Source organism: Cervus elaphus, chromosome 20 (assembly GCF_910594005.1).
Source record: "Cervus elaphus chromosome 20, mCerEla1.1, whole genome shotgun sequence".
Classification (NCBI taxonomy): domain Eukaryota; kingdom Metazoa; phylum Chordata; class Mammalia; order Artiodactyla; family Cervidae; genus Cervus; species Cervus elaphus.
In genome coordinates this window covers 125,747,411-125,767,492 of record NC_057834.1, presented here as the reverse complement: position 1 = coordinate 125,767,492, position 20,082 = coordinate 125,747,411, and the positions used below count along the sequence as shown (strand labels likewise).

Here is a 20,082-nt window from a genome sequence, read left to right as displayed (position 1 = left end):
TACATTAGCTGTTCCTTCAGACATCCTACCCTTCCTTCCTCACTTTTGCTCAAATGTTACCTTTTCACTGAAGCCTGTTCTGACCATGCTACTTAATATTACAACCTTTCCCTTGCCCCCTAACTTTTGTATTCCCAAATTCCCTTAATGTCTTCTGTTCCTTCTTTGTCCATATCACATCTTACATAACATACTAGATATTGATAATTTACACATATATTATGCTTATTATTTACTCATATTTTCCCTTAGGAGAATGTAAGCTCCATGGGAGCAGGGATCTGTTTTGTTCACTGGTGCATTACAAGTGCCTGGCATACAGTAGGGACTCAATAAATACTTGCTGAATTGTTTTGATTTAAACTGAATTGAACTGGGTATCTATGACAATAGAGAAAGGCCATTCCTATGCTTTCTCACCTAGCTTTTATAGGTGAGGAAATCTTCTTGTTTCCTTTTTTTTAACACAAATTTTTATTTTATTTTTTTAATATTTATTTTTATTTGTTTGTTTGGCTGGCCGGGTCTTAGTTGCGGCACACGGGATATTTAGTTATGCAATACAAACTCTTTAGTTGTGTCATGTGGGATCTAGGTCCCTGACCAGGGATCAAACCTGGGCCCCCTGCGCTGAGAGGGCAGAGTCTTAGACACTAGACCACCAGGGAAGTCCCTCCTTCTTTTGCTTACAAATGGTTCAGAATTTATAAGTTTTTAAGAATGGTGAATCATAACAGACATACTTTTAAGATAGCAGGTTATTTTTTAAGTTAATTTGTTTAAAATGCAATTAACTAGGGGTGATTAACTATGTGAGTTTCTCTTTATTTTGTAAACATGAGTTTACATTACCACCTTTCCTCATCCCAAAAGAGACTAGAGTTTATCCTCTGGAGAAGGACAAGTTGCTCCGGAATCAGGCACACCAGACGCAGTACCTGAAAGAGGTCAGGAAGTAACTCAAAATACAGGAAACAATCTTTTCAGTGATGACTAGATTAAAAGTCATAAACAAGTCATTAACAAGTTATCAGTTCAGTTCAGTCCCTCAGTCATGTCTGACTCTTTGCGACCCCATGAATTGCAGCATGCCAGGCCTCCCTGTCCATCACCAACTCCCGGAGTTTACTCAAACTCATGTCCGTCGGGTCGGTGATGCCATCCAACCATCTCATCCTCTGTCGTCCCCTTCTCCTCCTGCCCCCAATCCCTCCCAGCATCAGGGTCTTTTCCAATGAGTCAACTCTTCGCATGAGGTGGCCAAAGTATTGGAGTTTCAGCTTCAGCATCAGTCCTTCCAGTGAACACCCAGGACTGATCTCCTTTAGGATGGACTGGTTGGATCTCCTTGCAGTCCAAGGGACTCTCAAGAGTCTCCTCCAACACCACAGTTCAAAAGCATCAATTCTTCGGCGCTCAGCTTTCTTCACAGTCCAACTCTCACATCTGCTATAACAAGTCATAGCAGAAGGTAAAGGCCCTGCTCACTGAAATTATTCCTTAGATATGTGTCTTAACTATCTACAGTCAGCCAGAGGGCAGAAGGTTTCCTGTTTGTCTCCATCCTGAATTCACCTCAGGGTACACCATTCGTGAGGTCTGCAGTGGCTGATGCCTTGATGGTGGGCAATTCACTGGGGTGGCAGAGAACATTACCTTTCTACATTATTATTATTATCTATTTAATTTTCCCAGAATTAAGATCCAAGAAAGCAGGGACTGAGTTTTGATAACTGGTATTTCCCCAGAGCCTGTAACAATGTGTGAAAAGACCTAGGGATTCAGAAGATAGTTGAATAAATGAATGAAGGACAGAGAAAGCGCTTTCGCAGGGGAAGAGCTGGGCCGGTTACCTAGTCTCTTGGGACCGCTGTCAGGAAACGCGGGCGGTCCCCCTGGGTGGCCGCTGCCCAGGGTCTGGCAGTCGTGGGGGCGGCGTGCCCAGGCGCGCTCCGCGGAATCCAAGTTCCGGATTTTCGGGAGCGCCTGCCTCCCTGGACAGGGCGAACTCTCGCTGCTCCCGATGGGCGGAGCCGGCGGCGGGGCGTGCCGAGCCGCCGGAAGACTCGAGGGCACCGGGGTTGATAGCACTGCGGCTGCGTCGCGGGCAGCACCCGGGACCCGCCGAGGCCTGGGCGAAGGCGAACAGGGGCGCGGGCAACGGCGCTTCGCTACTGCGGAGGGGCCGGGACACCCGGACTGAGGCCCAGGAGGCGGGGCGCCGGTGGGCCTCGCCACTGCCGCCGGCCTGGCATCAAAGCAGCGGCTGGCGAGCGATAGCCTAGCCCGGGTCTGTTGGAAGCCGGTTCAGCGTTCCCTTGGCCTTGCGGGTCCCCAAAGCCCAGCTCCCGGGAGTGTGGCTGCGAAAGGACACGTTGGAGGGGCTGTGGGTTTATCTGGTGCCTCATCACCTACCCTAGGCCGCCTCTCAGGAATTTGGAAAAGAGCCCTGGTCCGGTCTGGAGGCCGATAGTCCTTTGGGCTTCAGAAGGAAGCCTGCGTGAATGTTTGGCGTTTTTTAAAAAAGTCATTGTGTTGGGTGTCGATGTGGTCTGTCTATAAAAGGCTGGGAAAGAACAAAATATCTTACCCGTTCTTCTCTAAAGAGACACCCTCTGGAGCTGTAAGCCTCAAGAACCGGCTCTCTCACGCCCCCCATCTCTGGTCCTACCAGCGTACAGGGCCGCTCTGGTGAGTAGGAAGCTACGCTATCTGTGTCTGTAATTTCTTAGGTCCGAGAGAGACATGTCTGGGAGTAGTGAGAAGGGGTTACGCTCGAAATGAAGCTTCTCTGTCGTTAACCATTTCGTGAATAAGATTGGAAAGTTTCTCCGCTTGGGTAACAAACCATTTTACTTTTCATATATTTGGGGGCAGGATATTTTTCATATGCTCCAATACAGCTCCTTTCTCTGCATCAGTCACAGCTGAAAACAACAAGCCAAACACCCTGCCCCACAAACTTCAAAAAGTTGGGCCAGCTCCCTTTTCAGGGAGCTAGGACTAGGATTGTTCTTGAGGCCCTAATACACTGTACTTAGTCGCTGTAGAGGCACCTGTTCAGATGCCAAGGGCTTCCACGAAAAGATAGGCGGTTTCCAAAATTTCCTGCCAGGAGCAGTTCTGCAGTAGTTCTCATTATATTTGAAGTACTATATTTGAGATACTTGAAACATTAAATTCAGATCTGTAATTGTTTTAAAAATAACTTTAAAAAGTAATGTTGTGGTTGCACATTAAAGCAAAAGGTTTATGATAATGTCTATTAAGGTACTGTATTCCCAACATTGTTACAACCCTACGAAGTATACTTCTTATCTGCATTTTCTAGATGATGAAATGGAAACTCAGAGAATTGAAGTGTCTTAGAGCTTTTAAGTGCCTGTGTCAGAATTCTAACCCAGGCTATTTGATTTCTAAGCTTGTCCTCTTAACTCCCAAGTCTGTCTGTGCCCAAGCAGAAGATACATGCAGCTTGCTGTTGTTGTTCAGTTGCCAAGTCGTGTCCGACTCTTTGTGACCCCATAGACTGCAGCATGTCAGATATCTCTGTCCCTCACCATCTCCCAGAGTTTGTCCAAGTTCATGTCCACTGAATCAGTGATGTCATCCAACCGCCTCATCCTCTGTTGTCCTCTTCTTCTGCCTTCAATCTTTCCCAGCATCAGGCTCTTTTCCAAAGAGTCAGCTGTTCGCATCAGGTGGCCAAAGTATTGGAGCTTCCAAAGAGGAAAGTCAAGGCAAGGTCTGTGCATGTTTGTGTATCTTTGGTATTTGTGTGTATCTGTGCTATTTGTGAAAGTGTGTATGGAACTGGAAATTAGAGCTGCATCCAAAGCGTAGATTATACTTACTTTCACATTGATGCTAAATCTTTGTTTTTGGATATTTTGCAGTTTTAAGTATGTTTCTGCAAGTTCTGGAGTTCTATCTGTATGATCGGTTTTCTGGATCCCTCCTCCCTGCCTTTTGCTCCTCTAGAAGAATATGAAGAGGCATAGACTCAGACCTACTCAACCAGCCACCCCGCAAGCAGGCAGGAGTTAATTTTAGAGAGGAATCAGTTTTTCAGAGCTGTGAGAGCCACATCAGCCTCCAGGAGGCCCTAGGTTCTGGTGCCGCAGGCACACGCAAGAATCCTGAGGGCAGGAGACTGTGATCACAGGAGGACCACGCAACTGTGAGGCATCTCAGCAGAGGCTCTGGCCGTTTCCTCACGAGAAGTGGACAAGGTCAGTCAGGAGGCATCGTCATGCTGCAGCAGCTCCTGATCACCCTGCCCACTGAGGCCAGCACATGGGTGAAGTTGCACCATCCAGAGAAGGCCAAGGAGGGGGCGCCCCTGTGGGAGGATGTGACCAAGATGTTTGAAGGAGGAGGTGAGAGTAGGCTGATGGATGGGGGGATGGAGGAGGAAGAAGGGTTCTCAATCTGCTTGGGAAAAATAGGTACACACATCACTGAGGTGGTCTCTGGCAGAGAAAATTGGGAGAGAGTAGGTCCTTGGGGCTTGTGCTTGTGGCTTTGGGGAAGGAAATAGCTATGCAAGAAAGTGTTAGGCTCTTAAGCACGGAGTCCCTGCAAGGTGTGCTCAATGCTGCTCCCATCTGTCCTCAAATAAACACAGGACAGGAAGACAGAATTCAGGGTGTTCCCCACCAGCAGCTGTATAAGTGTGATTTACAGACTTCAGAGTCAAAGGTTTCTACCCCCTTAAGCCCTCCAGTGGTTTTCCTTTATTAGTCCCAGTCAGTTTACCCCCATACCAATGCTTTTTCTTTCTTTTCGTCTCCTGCTAGGAGGAAGGAATGACATTCTTGGTTACTCTCACTTTACCTTGAACTGTTTTGAGTTCAGTGGGAAACATGTCCAAGGTTACACAGTATTTGCTGGCCGGGTTAGGATAGATGGATGGACAGAGGAATTAGTATATCTCATGGGGTCTCTTAGTTCATCTTTAACACTTCAAAAGTCAAACAGGGACTTTGTTAAGCATCTTGATAGATGGAAAAATGAATAATGATCTCTAATGCTAATTATTAATTGATAGAGATAGACACATACCCGGATGGAAAGAAGAGAAAGTAGCCTAAATACATTTTATGGTAAAGTTCTTTTGGAAGAGACAGGAAAATTCTTCTGATTGTATTTATCAGAGAAATTTTCACAAAGCAGATAGCACTGAATTGAGCCTTAAAAGATGTCTTTGGTTTTTATGGAAGAATTGGGAAAAAATACAAAAGTGGGGACCTTGAAGAGTGGTTCAGAGAATGGAGACTATTCTAGTCTAACTGAGGGATAAGAATGTGGTCAGTGCATGTGTCCCACAGATAAAGGGTGGTGGTTAGAGGAAACTAATACTGGGAAGATACGCTTCAGGCAGATTGTAGAGTGCCATGAAGTCCGTGGGAAGTGTTTGGATTTTTCTCGCTTGTAAGTGGGGAGCCTTTGAGGATTCTGAACAGACGAGTGGCCTTGTAGGTCAGTGCTTCTGGATCATCATTGACCATTGGGAAACATTAATACCCCAATCAATGCACCGCAGGTCCTCCTCATTAAGGAGACTCTAGTCTGCTCTTGAGTCACTCTGAATGTCTCTCTTTGTGAATGTATTCAGAGAGGGGCTGTATTGAGCAGGACTGCAAGCAGTTTTTCTATTTAGTGGGGTACGGGAAGATGCAAACTTTCTGGCTCTTTTCCTTCCTCAGCTCTGCTATCTCAGGATGCTGATGAGACCCAGGGAGAAAGTTTAAAGGATGAATTAACCCCCGGGACCCCAACAACAGACTCCCAGGTGGGTTGGAGTTTTCTGTCACTTTCTTGACAGGCTTTTTAGTTTTTAAAATTATAATTTGCCCTTTTCTGGGGAGTTGGGTATATTGAGGCTAATGAATTTAACTAGGGAACTCAGTGCAAGTTGATCTTGTGCAGAAAATGGGTCCACAGTGGTGGCAGTTTCCCTCCTTTTAGAAAACGTTTCTTCGGACTTCCGTGGCAGTCCAGTGGTTACAACTCTGCACTTCCACTGAGGGGGTGTGGGTTTGATCCCTGGTTGGGGCACTAAGATTCCACAAGCTGTGTGGCCAAGAAATATTTTTTTAAAAAATGTTTCTTTCCAGCCAACATCTAATACAAATTTTTGTAGAGAAAGCAAAATGAATGATTTAATTCTAACCCATAAAAACCAACAGGTACCATATGGGATCTAAGATAAACCTCAGTTTTTATGAGTATTTTATACTAAAAAATGGGTTAACATCTGTCACTTCATGAGGTGGCCCATAGAATAGTGGCACGAGCAGAGGTCAAATAACAGCTAAAGACCTGAGCAGAGAAGAAATGGTCAGGCCATGGAGCACACACATTAGACAGGCTGGGCAGTTACAGCAGGGTATGGAAACATGTCCTCACCACCTGGTAGAAGCACAGGTGAAGTAGAGAAGGAAAACTGTAGAGTAAATGTGAAAGGAAGACTTATTACAGAGGAGACGTTATCCGGGGACAGAAGAGTTTTTTTTTTTTTTTGTGACAGAAGAGTTTTAACTGAGAACTTGGGTTCTGAAATTAGATGGTACAGAATTTGAACTTATCTATGGTATTTACTTGCTCCGTGATTTTTTTTTTTTTTTTTTTTTAGGTTTTTTATGATGCCATTCTCTTTAGCTAATTCAGGTGCTAACATCTTTTAGGATTGAAATGCATTCCAGGGCTATTTCCAGTAATATGGAAGAAATAGTAATATTCTAATTATTTGGAGAGTTACCTTATCTCTACATTCCACTTTTCTGAAATTCTTAACCTCCTGACAGTTAAAAATATTGGTGGGATTCTTAGCACTGGGAAAGGATTAAATTTCTTAAGATTGAGGTATAATTTATATATAGGAAAAACACTTAAGAAAGTATATGGTTCTATTTTGACATTTATACACCATGTAACCAAGTCAAGATACAGAGCATTTCTGCCTCTCAGAATGTTTACTTGTGCCCTTTTCCAATCAAAACTCTGTTTGGCCCCCAGTAGAGAGAGAGTACATGGGATTTCTGCTTTATTTCTTATAACTACATGTAAATCTATGATTACAATTATCTGATAAATCTATAATCTCAGAATAAAAACTTTGAGAAAGAATCTGTATGTGGCAGTGGTTAGGTATAATGCTCTACAAATGTCAGGTTAAGTTGATTGATAGGTGTTCAGATCTACATCCTTGATAAATTTTTGTCTACTTGTTCTATCACTTACTGAGAGGAGTGTTAAAATCTCTAATTATTGTGGTTTTGTTCATATCTCCCTTTAGTTCTGTCAAGTCGAATTCTGTTACCAGGCACATAAACACATAGGATTATTGTCTTCTTAACGAGCTGACCATTTATCATTAGGAAATGTCTCATCATATTCTTTTTCCTAAGCCCACTTTGTCTGATTTAATGTAACTTCTCCAGTGTTTTTAGTTATTGTTGGTATGGTATAGCTTTTTTCATTCTTTTAACTTATTTGTGCCTTTATATTTAAAGTGTGGCCCTTCTTAGATACTGCCGGGCCTTGCTTGCTTAGTCTGTTAACAGTTACATAATCACTGACATGGAGCTTCCCAGGTGGCTCAGTGGGTAAGGAATCCACCTACAGGATTTCCCCAGTGGCCCAGTAGCTAAGACTCCGTGCTTCCAATGGAGGAGGCCTGGGTTTGATCCCTGGTCAGGGAACTAGATCCCACATGCCACAACTAAAGATACTGCATGCTGCAACAAAGACCCGCTGCAGCCCAAAAAAACCAAAAACAATCCGCCTGCAATGCAGGAGACGCAGGAGACATGGGTTCAATGTCCTGGGTAGGGAAGATCCCTTGGAGGAGGGCATGGCAACTCACTCCAGTATTCTTGCCTGAAGAATCCCAAGGACAAGAGGAGCCTGGAGGGCTATAGTCCATAGAGTCACAAAGAGTAGGGCACAACTGAAATGACTGAGCGCACAGGCAGTCACTGATATGGTAGAATTTAAGTGTACATTCTTGTCCTTTGTTTGCTGTTTGTCAAACCTATTCTTTCATTTCTTTATTCCTCCTCTCCGGCCTTCTTTTGGATTGTGCAGTGTTTTAGTATTCTATTTTGTGTCCTCTAATGACTTTTTTAGCTATACTTTGATTTGTTTTTAGTGGTTGTCCTGGCCATTACAGTATGCATTTTAAACGTGTCACAGTTGAATTACTATTATACTGTTTCACAAAGAATATGAAGATCTTATTTTCCCATTTACTCTTCCCACTCTTTGTGTGTTGTCATCATGCTTTTCACTTTACATGTTATATACCCCATGATACATGTCCTTATTTTTGCTTTTAACAGTAAACTGTCTCATAAGAGATTAAGAAAAGGAAAAAAACGAGCCTTTCATATTTGCCCACATATTTACCAGTGCAGGCTTTCTTGGTGGCTCAGACAGTAAAGGATCCACCTACAGTGCAGGAGACCTGGGTTTGATCCCTGGGTTAGGAAGATCCCCTGGAGAAGGAAATGTCAACCTACTCCAGTATTCTTGCCTGGAGAATTCCAAGGACAGAGGAGCCTGGTAAGCTCCAGTCCATAGGGGTCACAAAGAATCAGACACGACTAAGTGACTTTCTTTCACTTTACCAGTTGGAGCACTTTTCAGTCCTTCCTTTAGGTTCTAAGTTTCTGACATCATTTCCCTTCAGCCTGAAGAACATCATTTAGCATTTCCTGTTGTATGGGTCTTCAAATGACGAATCCTCACAGCTTTGGTGATCTAGAAATGTCTTTATATGATCTTCCTATTAGAGGATCTTTTACTGGATATAGAATTCTAGGGTTACTGTTTTTTTTTTCTTTTATGCACTTTAACGATGTTCCATTGTCTTTTGGCTTATATTGCTTCAGATAAAAAGTGAGCTATTTTTCTTATTCTTTCCCCAGATGTGACATGTCTTTTTGTTTATTTTATACTAACTTTTCCGGTGTTCCTGTTCTTCCTTTCCTACTTTCTTTTCACTACTTTTATAATCTTCCCTTTTATCTTTGCTCTTCAGCAGTTTTAATGATGTGCATAGACATGGTATTCTTTGAATTTTTTTTCTTTTGGTGGAGGATTTGCTGCCTTTTGCATTTATGGGTTGATTTTTTTTAATCTAACTTGGAAAATTTTCAGCCTTTATTTCTTCAAATATTCTTTTCTTCTCATTCTTCTTCTGAGATTTTAATTACATGTATATTAGACCATGTGATATTATCCTTTTTTTTTTCTTTTTCTCTCTTGGTGCTTCTCAAATGGTGCTTCCATTTGAATACTGTCTTTTGACCTCTGTTAAGTTTCATTGATATTGCCTTCATCAGGGTCCATCTGATGTTAAGCCCATCCAATGGATTTTTCAGATACTGTATTTTTCAGTTGTAGAATTGTCTTTTAGTTCTTTTTTGGCATTTCTGTCTCTCCTCAATTACCGTGACGTTTTGACCTATTCCATCCATATTTTATTGTAAACTCTTCAACATATATTTTAATAATTGCTTTAAATTTCTTGTCTGCTTCTTCCAGTGACTTGGTGACCTAGGTCTTTGCTTTTTATGTTTTTATTTCTTGATTATAGGTCAGATTTTCCTCCTTCAGTTGCCTAATAATTTTTTATTATGATTCAGATATTATGTATAAAAGAACAGTGGAGGATGAAATATGCATAGATAGATTCATTTCCCTATCAGCGTGGGAGGACATTGGTATTGAGAATAACTATGGTTGCTTCCAGTTTTTTAATGAAACCTCAGATGTGTAGCTTCCTGGCCAAGCATCTGCAATTTCATATTGTTAGAGCAATCGTTGTATCTCTGGGAGTTGCAACTTTCTACAAGTTTGCTTTGGTGAACCAAGAAAGACAGAATAAAGGACAGAAAGGGCAAGGACCTAACATAAGCAGAAAAGATTAAGAAGAGGTGGCAAGAATACACAGAAGGACTGTACAAAAAAGATTTAATGACCCAGATAACCATGTTGGTGTGGTCACTCACCTAGAGCCAGACATCTTGGAGTAGGAAGACAAGGCAGCCTTAGGAAGCATTACTACAAACAAAGCCAGTGGAGGTGATAGAGTTCCAGTTGAGCTGTTTCAAATCCTAAAAGATGATGCTGTTAAAGTGCTGCACTCAATATGCCAACAAATTTGGAAAACTCAGCAATGGTCACAGTACTGGAAAAGGTCAGTTTTCATTCCAGTCCCAAAGAAAGGCAATGCCAAAGAATGTTCAAACTACTGTACAGTTGTGCTCATTTCACATGCTAGCAAGGTAATGCTCAAAATACTTTAAGCTAGGCTTCAACATTATGTGAACTAAGAACTTCCAGATGTTCAAGCTGAATTTGGAAAAGGCAGAGGAACCCCGAGATCAAATTGCCAACACCTGTTGGATCATAGAAAAAGCAAGGGAATTTAAAAAAAAAATTCACTTTTGCTTCATTGACTATGCTAAAGCCTTTGACTGTGTGGATCACAACAAACTGTGGAAAATTATTAATGAGATGGGAATACCAGACCACTTTACTTATCTCCTGAAAAACCTGTATGCGGGTCAAAAAGCAACAGTTAGAACTGGACATAGAACAATGGACTGGTTCAAAATTGGGAAAGGAGTATGTCAAGGCTATATATTGTCACCCTGCTTATTTAACTTCTATCCAGAGTTCATCATGTGAGATGCTGGGCTGGATGAATCACAAGCTGAAATCAGGATTGCCAGGAGAAATATCAACAACCTCAGATATGCAGATGATACCAGCATAATGGCAGAAAGTGAAGAGGAACTAAAGAGCCTCTTGGTGAAGGTGAAAGAGGAGAGTGAAAAAGCTGGCTTAAAACTCAACATTCAAAAAACTGAGATCAGGGCATCCAGTTCCATCACTTAATGGCAAATAGATGGGGGGAAAATGGAAATAGTGGCAGGTTTTATTTTCTCCTGCTCCAAAGCAGGAGCTCCAAAGCAGGGCTTCAAAATCACCCTGAATGGTGACTGCAGCCATGAAATTAAAAGATGCTTGCTCTTTGGAAGAAAAACTGTGACAAACCTATACAGCGTATTAAAAAGCAGAGATATCACTTTGCTGACAAAGGTCCATTTAGTCAAAGCTATGGTTTTTCCAGTTATGTACAGATGTGCGAGTTGGACCATAAAGAAGGCCGAGCCCCAAAGATGCTTTCAGACTGTGGTGCTGGAGAACACTCTTGAGAGTCCCTTGGACAGCAAGGAGATCAAACCAGTCAATCCTAAAGGAAATCAACCCTGAATATTCATTGGAAGGACTGATGCTGAAGCTGAAGCTCCAATACTTTGGCCATCTGAGGCGAAGAGCCGATTTATAGAAAAGACCCTGATGCTGGAAAAGATTGAGGGCAGGAGGAGAAGGGGGGCAACAGAGAATGAAATGGTTGGATGGCATCACTGACTCAATGGACATGAGTTTGAGCAAACTCCGGAATAGAGTGAAGGACAGGGAAGTCTGGTGTGCTGCAGTCCATGGGGCAGCAGAGTCGGACATGACTTAGCAACTTAACAACAGCAAACAACAAGAATGCAGGCATATGCAGATTCTGCAGAAAGTATGGTTCTGTGAAAATTTTTAAGGTGATGAGAAAGGCTGGTATCTTTCAGAGTGCAAAGTGATTTCAGAATGTAAAGAATTTCTTTGGGTTGAGTTGCATGAAATTCATCCCTGACCTGTGTTTGTTAATGAAGCATGAATATCTGGGCTATGGAATAGTTTCTCTTGATAAATAAACAATAAATGTATATATGTATAGACAGATAGATGTAGTCTGTTTGTCTGTTCTGTTTATTTGCAGAAGACTCTAAGCCTTTTCCTCTTGACTGGTGGTTAAGGTGAGGGACTGATTATTCATATTTTTCCTAGAGCTGTGGCTGAGCTCTGGCTGAGATGCACTTTAGTTTGATTGAATTCACTTTTTTTCTTTTTTTGGTTGCATGGCATGTGGGATCTTAGCTCCCCAACCAGGACTTGAACCCATACCCCCTGCAGTGGAAGTTATGGACCTTCCACCGCCAGGGTCCTTTATTGAGTTCACTTCTGATTAACCCAACTACAAGCGCCCCATGCCCTCACTGCTAAGGGGCTGATCCTTTTTGATCTATTCAGTATTTGAGCTAAGGAAGAGCTCGATCACAGTTCCAAACCGTTTTGTTCATCTTGCATTAAATTCCAGCAGGGTCCCAGAATTTCAGCCTTGGAGGAATGCATTGGTCTTTGTGACAGTAAGTGCTGAAAGCCTGTCTCCCTTCCCCTGGGCCCTCTGGTCTCATCTACTTCCACTTGCCCGCCTCCAGCAATGCTGGCCACTCTCCTGCTCCTCAGACAAGCCAAGGACATGCAGTCCTCAGGTCCTTTGTTCCTGCCTGGAATACTCTCCCCTTAGATTTCTGTGTGGCTCTTTCTTACTGAGTTCATGTCTCTGTTCTAATATCACCCTTTTAGGGAGGCCTACCCTAACACCCTCCAGGAAAGATCTTCCTCATCCTCACTGTGGCTCTCCCTGGTGCCATTATCCTGCTTCATTTTGTTTTTTTCTAAGACACATATAATAACCATCTGTCCTTTCATATATTGTTTATGATAGTCTCTAGAGAATTACCAAACAGATCCAGAGGAGACTCCCAGTAAAACTAATTTAGAATCTCTCAGAAAACTGTCAGAACATATTGGATCTTGATAGAGGTGGTCTCAGGCTGAAAAGGGATATATTGGATATTCTAGGAACTGTTGACCTTCAAGGACATATCTGTGGACTTCACCCAGGAGGAGTGGGGGCAGCTGGCGCCTGCTCACCGGAATCTGTACCGGGAGGTGATGCTGGAGAACTATGGGAATCTGGTCTCAGTGGGTAAGGACAGGCTACACATACATCCAGAATCCTGCCTATTAGCAGGATTAATATTTAATTTAGTTTAGTATTAATAATTCCTAAATTACTAAATGCAGTAGATTCCCTGGAGCCTGGCCTTGGGTTCTGTGTTGGAGATGGATGTTTCATACCTTTGAAAATCAAGCCAGAACATATCTGAATCTCTTCCCTCGGGGAACACTTTACTTTGTAGAGTGAGAATAGGAAAACATGCTCTGGTACCCCTTCCCATCTTCAGAGACCCTAAATACCTGAGGATTGAAACTACATCCCAGGGATGGATCTTTGACCTCAACATAAATATTGATACCCTTTTTTTCACTCCATAAGCAGGCTGTCAGCTTTCCAAACCAAGTGTGATTTCCCAGTTGGAGAAAGGAGAAGAGCCATGGATGACAGAGAAAGAAGGCCCAGGAGATCCCAGTTCAGGTGAGCCAAGGCAGATGGTGCCTTTTAATATGTAGGCCAGAGTGCCCAGCATCTTCCCAGGCTGCAGAAAGGCTGAATGGGTGGACAGGCATGCTCTGAACTAGATTTCATCCCTCTGTCTGCAGTCGTTTTCTTCATCTGACCTTGCAGAAGTCTGGAGCTGGAGGAAAGATAAGTCTTCTCTTGATTAAGGTTTTCCTTCTTTCTTCAGTATCCTAAAGTCTGCCAATCGAAAGCTCCTTTCCCCATGCTCTGAGATGTACGTAGTAGTCTCTTCTCACAGAAAGCAGATCTCCTTTCAGGACTCTCTGCATTTTCCAGATCTTTAATCTTCTCTCTTACATCCTATTTCCACTTTTCATCAACTTCGATTTTATAATCTTAACTTTGATTCTCACTCTCCTTTGAACTAAAGTATCCTTATTTATTGTAACAAATGTTTTATGGAAAATCCTGCTAGAGAAATGACCATGGGATTCCTTCTCATCAAATCCAGTGATCTTTAACAATCTTCTTAAACTTCGCTTTTATTGTGAAATATTTTAGATATTCAGGAAGGCACAGAGAACATTACAATAAATTGCTATGTACTTTCTACCTAGATTAAGAAATAAAACAGAGCTTAAACCCCAGTACTCCCATCCTTGCCTGTGAAATAACCAACTCTTCTGACTTTAAACATTGTCATTCCTATATGTGTCTTCATATTTGTATTGTATGTATATATTCCCAAGCAATATATAATATTTTTTGAATTTATTTTTAATTGAAAAATAAATTGTATTTATGATGTTGTGTTCATTTCTGCCGTATATCAGCATATATCAGCCATAGGTATACATACATCTCCTCCTCCTTGAACTTCCTTCCCACCTCCCACGCCATCCCACCCTCCTAGGTTGTCACAGAGACCTGGTTCGAGTTCTCTGAGTGTACAGCTAATTCCCACTGGCCGTGTGTCTTACATATGGTGGTGTATATGTTCCCATGCTACTCTCTCCATTCATCCCACCCTCTCCTTCCCCCCACTCACTCATTTCCTTAAGTCTGTTCTCTGTGTCTGCGTCTCCATTGCTGCCCTGACCATAGGTTCATCAGTACCTCTTTCTAGATTCCGTATATATGTGTTAATGTACAATTTTTTTTTCTTTTTCTGACTTCCTTCAGTTTGTATAATAGGCTCTAGGTTCATCTACCTCATTAGCACTGACTCATGTTCCTTTTTATGGCTGAGTAATATTCCATTGTATATATGTACTACAGCTTCTTTATCCATTCATCTGTCAATGGACATCTAGGTTGCTTCCATGTCCTAGCTATAGTAAATAGTGCTTCAGTGAACATTGGGGTACGTCTGTCTTTTTCAGACGGTTTTCTCAGGATATATGCCCAGTGGTGATATTGTTGGATCATATGGTAGTTTTATTCCTAGTTTTTTAAGGAATCTCCATACTGTCTTGCACAGTGGTCATGCAAGAGGTTCCGTTTTCTCCACACCCTCTCCAGAATTTATTGCTTGTAAATTTTTTGATGATAGCCATTCTGACCAGCGTGAGGTGATATATCATTATAGTTTTGATTTGCATTTCTGTAGTAATAAGCAATATTGAGCATCTTTTCATGTGTTTACTAGCCATCTGTATGCCTTCTTTGGAGAAATGTCTATTTAGGTGTTTTGCCCACTTTTTGATTGGGTTGTTTTGTTTTTCTGGTATTGAATTGCATGAGCTGCTTGTATATTTTGGAAATTAATCCTTTGTCAGTTGTTTCATTTGCTATTATTTCTTCCATTCTGAGGGTTGTCTTTTCACCTTGTTTACAGTTTCCTTTGCTATGCAAAAATTTTTCAGTTTAATTAGATCCCACTTGTTTATTTTTCTTTTTATTTCTGTTACTCTAGGATGTGGGTCATAGAGGACCTTGCTGTGACTTATAGCACATAAATTACTACTTACAATACTGATTTGCATATTCTTATTCTTTAAAAAAATGGTATATGTACTTCTTCCACTTGCTTTTCTCATTCAACACTGTCGATATTTATCCGTATTATTCATTCATATTTATCCATATCATTCATTTCCATTGAATTAATAAAGCACAATTTATCCATTTTTCTGTTGATAGAAATTTAGGGGTTTCTAAATTTGGGGATTATAGAGATACTGCAATAAAACTTTGTATATGTAACTTCTTGTGTAAGTATGTAAGTATATCTCTGAGATATTTGATAGAAGCAGACTTGCTGGGTCATGGAGCAGACGTACCTTTATGTTTCAGGAAATTGTTCTTCAAAGTAGTTGCACCAGTTTGTACTCCCATCTGAGACTTTTGAGAGGTTCCAGAACTCAGCATCTTTGTCAGCCCTTGGCGTTGTCAAACTTTCACATTTTTATAAATTCAGTGGTTGAATATGGTGTCTTGTTTTTTTCATTTTTATGATACTAATAAGAAGGAGCATGTTTTTCATGTTTGTTAGCCATCCTTCCAGGATTTCTTTTCTGTAAATTACCTGTTTATATCCTTTGCAAATCTTTCTATTATTTTTTCCTTATTGATTTATAGAAAAAATGTATATTATTTTATATCTTTAAAATTTTATTTTTCCATATTTAGGTTTAAATCTATACATTTTATATATAGTGTGAGATGAGGCTCTAGTTTAACTTTTTACATGTGGGTAATCAGCCCAAGAACCATATATTGAATAGTTGATGCTACTTGGTCACCTGCCAAGTTTCTTTATATACCTGAGTCTATTTCTGGCTTTATCTGTTCTGTTCCATTTTTCTATTTTCTATCCCTACTCTAATGTCAGACTGTCTTAATTACTGTATTTCACAGTGAGATTTAATATCTTATTCTTCAAAATTGTCCTGGCTATTGTTAGCCCCTTGCTTTTCCATATGAATTACATAATGAGTGCATCAATTACACACACACAAATTCTCTGGTGGTATTTTGATTGGAATATATTGAATCTATAGATCAATTTAGGGGGAAATTAATGTTATGATATTGAGTCCTGTTGTCCGGGAATATGGTATATTGTTCCAGTTATTGATATTTTCTAATTTTTTAAAATAAATTTTCAGGATTTTCCCCCATAAAAGTCTTGTACACATTACACATCTTTGGTCAGACTCATCCTGAAGGACATACATTTTATTGCTATTCTGTTTTTTTATTTTTTAGCCACACTGCATGTCTTGTGGGATTTTAGCTCCCTGATGAGGCACTGAACCCTCACCCTCAGCTGTGAAAGCTTGGAGTCCTAATGACTGGACTGCCGGGGAATTCCCTCAAACCTTTTTCTGAACTAGCTGGAGTGGGAAGAGGGAAATCTTTTTCTCTTTCTGAGAATGTTTTCCAAAAATAGTTATCAGTTAAAAAGACACTGTTAAGACATAGCCCTGAAATATCATTTTTTAGTATTAATAGAAGATTAAAATGTTCAAAATTTTACTCTGTATATAAAATCACACTTTTACCTTGTTCATTGTGTCTTAATTTCCCATTACCTCTCCAGGCTGCATAACCGTATTTAAATACACTCAGAATTTCATGGGACTTCCATGGTGCTCCAGTGGTTAAGACTGCATGCTCCCAATGCAGGGGGCACAGGTTGGATCTCTGGTCAGGGAATTAAGAACCCACATGCCTCATGCAAAAAATAAATATACTCAAAATTTCATGTACTTCATATGTATTGTTATCTAAATCTGTATTCCATATCCAGTGTAATAATTGATTTCTTAAAGCATAATGAACATGAGTTATTTGCATTTTTTCCATTTCTTTCAGACTTGAAGAGTAAAACAGAAACCAGTGCGTCAAATGCAAAATATAACATTTTACAAGAACATTTACGTCATGGTATGATGATGGAAAGGTTCATGAGGGATGATGTCATTTACTCCACATTGAAGAAAGTCTCAAAATATGATGATGGGTTAGAAAGGCACCAGGATCTCCATGGAAGAAATGTGAGACAAACCAGTATGACCCATAAGAAGAGAAGCCAAGAAACTTACAAATTTGGCAGAAATATTGTGAGTTCAAATGTTGTTATAGAACAGAGGCTCCGTAAATGTGACACGCCTAGAAAGAGAAACAAATGCAAATCAGATTTGATTAATCATCCAACAAGTTACATAAGAGTAAAAACCTATGAGTGTAATATATGTGAAAAGGTCTTCAAACAACCCATTCACCTTACTGAACACATGAGAATTCATACTGGTGAGAAACCTTTCAGATGTAAGGAATGTGGAAGAGCCTTCAGTCAAAGTGCATCCCTTACCTCACACCAGAGAATCCATACTGGTGAGAAGCCCTTTGAATGTGAAGAATGTGGCAAAGCCTTCAGACATCGCTCATCTCTCAATCAGCATCATAGAACCCACACTGGGGAGAAACCTTACATATGTGATAAATGTCAGAAAGCTTTCAGCCAGAACATTAGCTTGATCCAGCATTTGAGAACTCATTCTGGAGAGAAACCCTTTACGTGCAGTGAATGTGGGAAAACCTTTAGACAGATTAGACACCTTAGTGAACATATAAGAATTCATACTGGGGAGAAGCCCTACGCATGCACTGCATGTTGTAAAACCTTTAGTCATAGAGCTTATCTAACGCATCACCAGAGAATCCATACTGGGGAGAGACCCTACAAATGTAAAGAATGTGGGAAAGCCTTTAGGCAGAGGATACACCTTAGCAACCATAAAACTGTTCATACAGGAGTAAAAGCATATGAATGCAACCGCTGTGGAAAAGCATACAGGCATGATTCATCCTTTAAGAAACATCAGAGGCATCACACAGGAGAAAAACCTTATGAATGTAATGAATGTGGAAAAGCCTTCAGCTATAATTCATCACTTACTCGACACCATGAAATACACAGGAGAAATGTCTTCCAAAATAATATCTGAAAACAGATTATGCAACATGAGAACAAAAGCTAAGTCTAAATCAGTAACTCTGTGCTCTGAATTTCAGGACTCTAAATTTGAGGAATTGACATAATGATGCCAACTTCTAGTTTTGCTCATTGTGTAAATAAACACTACATTGATAACAACTATTTACTAATACCTCCACACAAAGTTACTTAATCGAGAATAAAAGATGGCCCTTCAAATTAAAATCAACAATATAGAAAATTTTGTACATCATTATTTTTATGATTTCATGGTAGATTTAATAAATTATTTTTCTTGGGCATTCATAGATAAAGACCAGCATTTGGAAACTACTGTTTAAAACATCACCACCACCCCTAATTTTTTAATTAAAATTTTATTTTTTTTAATGGGGAAACCCTTCACATGTTATAAATTTCAAAAGGTATGGTCAGTTGTGTAAGTGAAAAGCCTTCTTTCTCCATCCTCCACACAAAATTCTACCTACAGGCACCCATTTTTTATAACTCATATTTTGTACACCCTTCTAGAGAGCTTTCTGTTTAAATCCAAGAGAATACAAGCATACATTGTTTTACTTTTAAGCATAAGTGGAAGCTCCCTAGACAAATGCATATTACTTTTATTACTTCACTGTGTATCATGGAGGTTATTCCATATCACTAAACAAAGTGCCTACTTGTTCTTTTTTAACAGCTGTATAGTATTCCATGGTTTGAATGTACTTTATTTAGCCATTTCATTGTAGATGACCTTTTGGATTTCCAGTCTCTTATTTATATAATTTTGCAATGAATACTCTTACACATTTTTTTGTTTGTTTGTTTCTCACATATAGGAACATGCAGAGGGTAAATTCCTAGAATGGGAATTTCTGTGCTAAAGGGTATTTGCATTTGTATGATGGATACTGCCAAACTGACCTTCAGAGAGGTTGAACCAATTTATTTTCCTACTAGAAAGATACAGAAGCCATGTGGGAGCCATATATGATACTGATGCATCTCCAGCAGCCTTATAATCCATTAAAGAAGTATCAGTTTATGTTAATAACATAGTCTAGAAGTACAGTCTAAACACATCCCCCAAAAGAGCAGTACTTGCCGTCCCTGGAGTCAGCATTAGCTGCATCTTATCAAATAGCAGCCAAACCCACCAGTCTCTGTTGGAGAAGAAAACACCTCTCCACCAACTGCTCCAGTCCCTAACTTCTGAGGCTGGAACTGTCTGATGAAGTATAGTCACTTAAGAGACTGATCCACCTGCTTTAGCAAGTATAATCCTGGCTACAACACCTTTGTTTGGAATGGAGGAAAATGGACAATTCAGTCAGGATACTTAAGATGGCAGGCTATACTACAAAGGATCAACTGACCATACATAGCATTTTATGGCTATGTTAGTGAGTTACAGTTCACTTGTGGAAGGAGACAGAAATGAGGCAGGACATGACTTTCTAATTAATAAACATTAATTAATGAGAACATTAATTTGTTGACATTGCCTATTACATTGCAAAAACTGTCAATGAAAGGACCACAGTGATTTTGTAGATGTTCATTTTTCATTTTGGTAGTTTTATTGTTTAAAGTTTTCATGATTCTGTAGAGTGTTGATGGATTTCCCATCTCCATCACCACAGCCACTAATCAGTTATAAACCAAAGCATGGCACTCATTACATCTAGTCTACCTTATAGCTTCACCTTCCATTTACTTTTCTCTTTCCCATATGGGCTCTAATAGTTGAGAATCTTTTAAGTTGCAAGTAACAGAAATCAACTGAGGCTAGTTAAGTCTTAAA

At 40.4% G+C, this 20,082-nt stretch overlaps 1 protein-coding gene across 3 annotated transcripts; it reads left to right on the top strand.

Annotated features, from left to right (window-relative positions):
* Positions 1-2,047: 2,047 nt before the first annotated feature.
* Positions 2,048-18,512, top strand: ZFP69 (ZFP69 zinc finger protein). 3 transcript variants are annotated; one of them, XM_043877688.1, is made up of 7 exons: positions 2,048-2,691; positions 3,663-3,745; positions 3,897-4,379; positions 5,709-5,794; positions 12,772-12,898; positions 13,250-13,348; positions 17,153-18,512. In XM_043877688.1, the coding sequence occupies exons 3-7, from the start codon at positions 4,253-4,255 to the stop codon at positions 18,286-18,288; spliced, it is 1,575 nt and encodes a 524-aa protein (XP_043733623.1). In that variant the 5' UTR covers positions 2,048-2,691; positions 3,663-3,745; positions 3,897-4,252; the 3' UTR covers positions 18,289-18,512. The 3 variants fall into 3 exon arrangements, with proteins under 3 accessions (XP_043733623.1, XP_043733624.1, XP_043733622.1); XM_043877689.1 differs by lacking the exon at positions 3,663-3,745 and having other exon boundaries at positions 13,253-13,348; XM_043877687.1 differs by lacking the exon at positions 3,663-3,745.
* Positions 18,513-20,082: the final 1,570 nt, after the last annotated feature.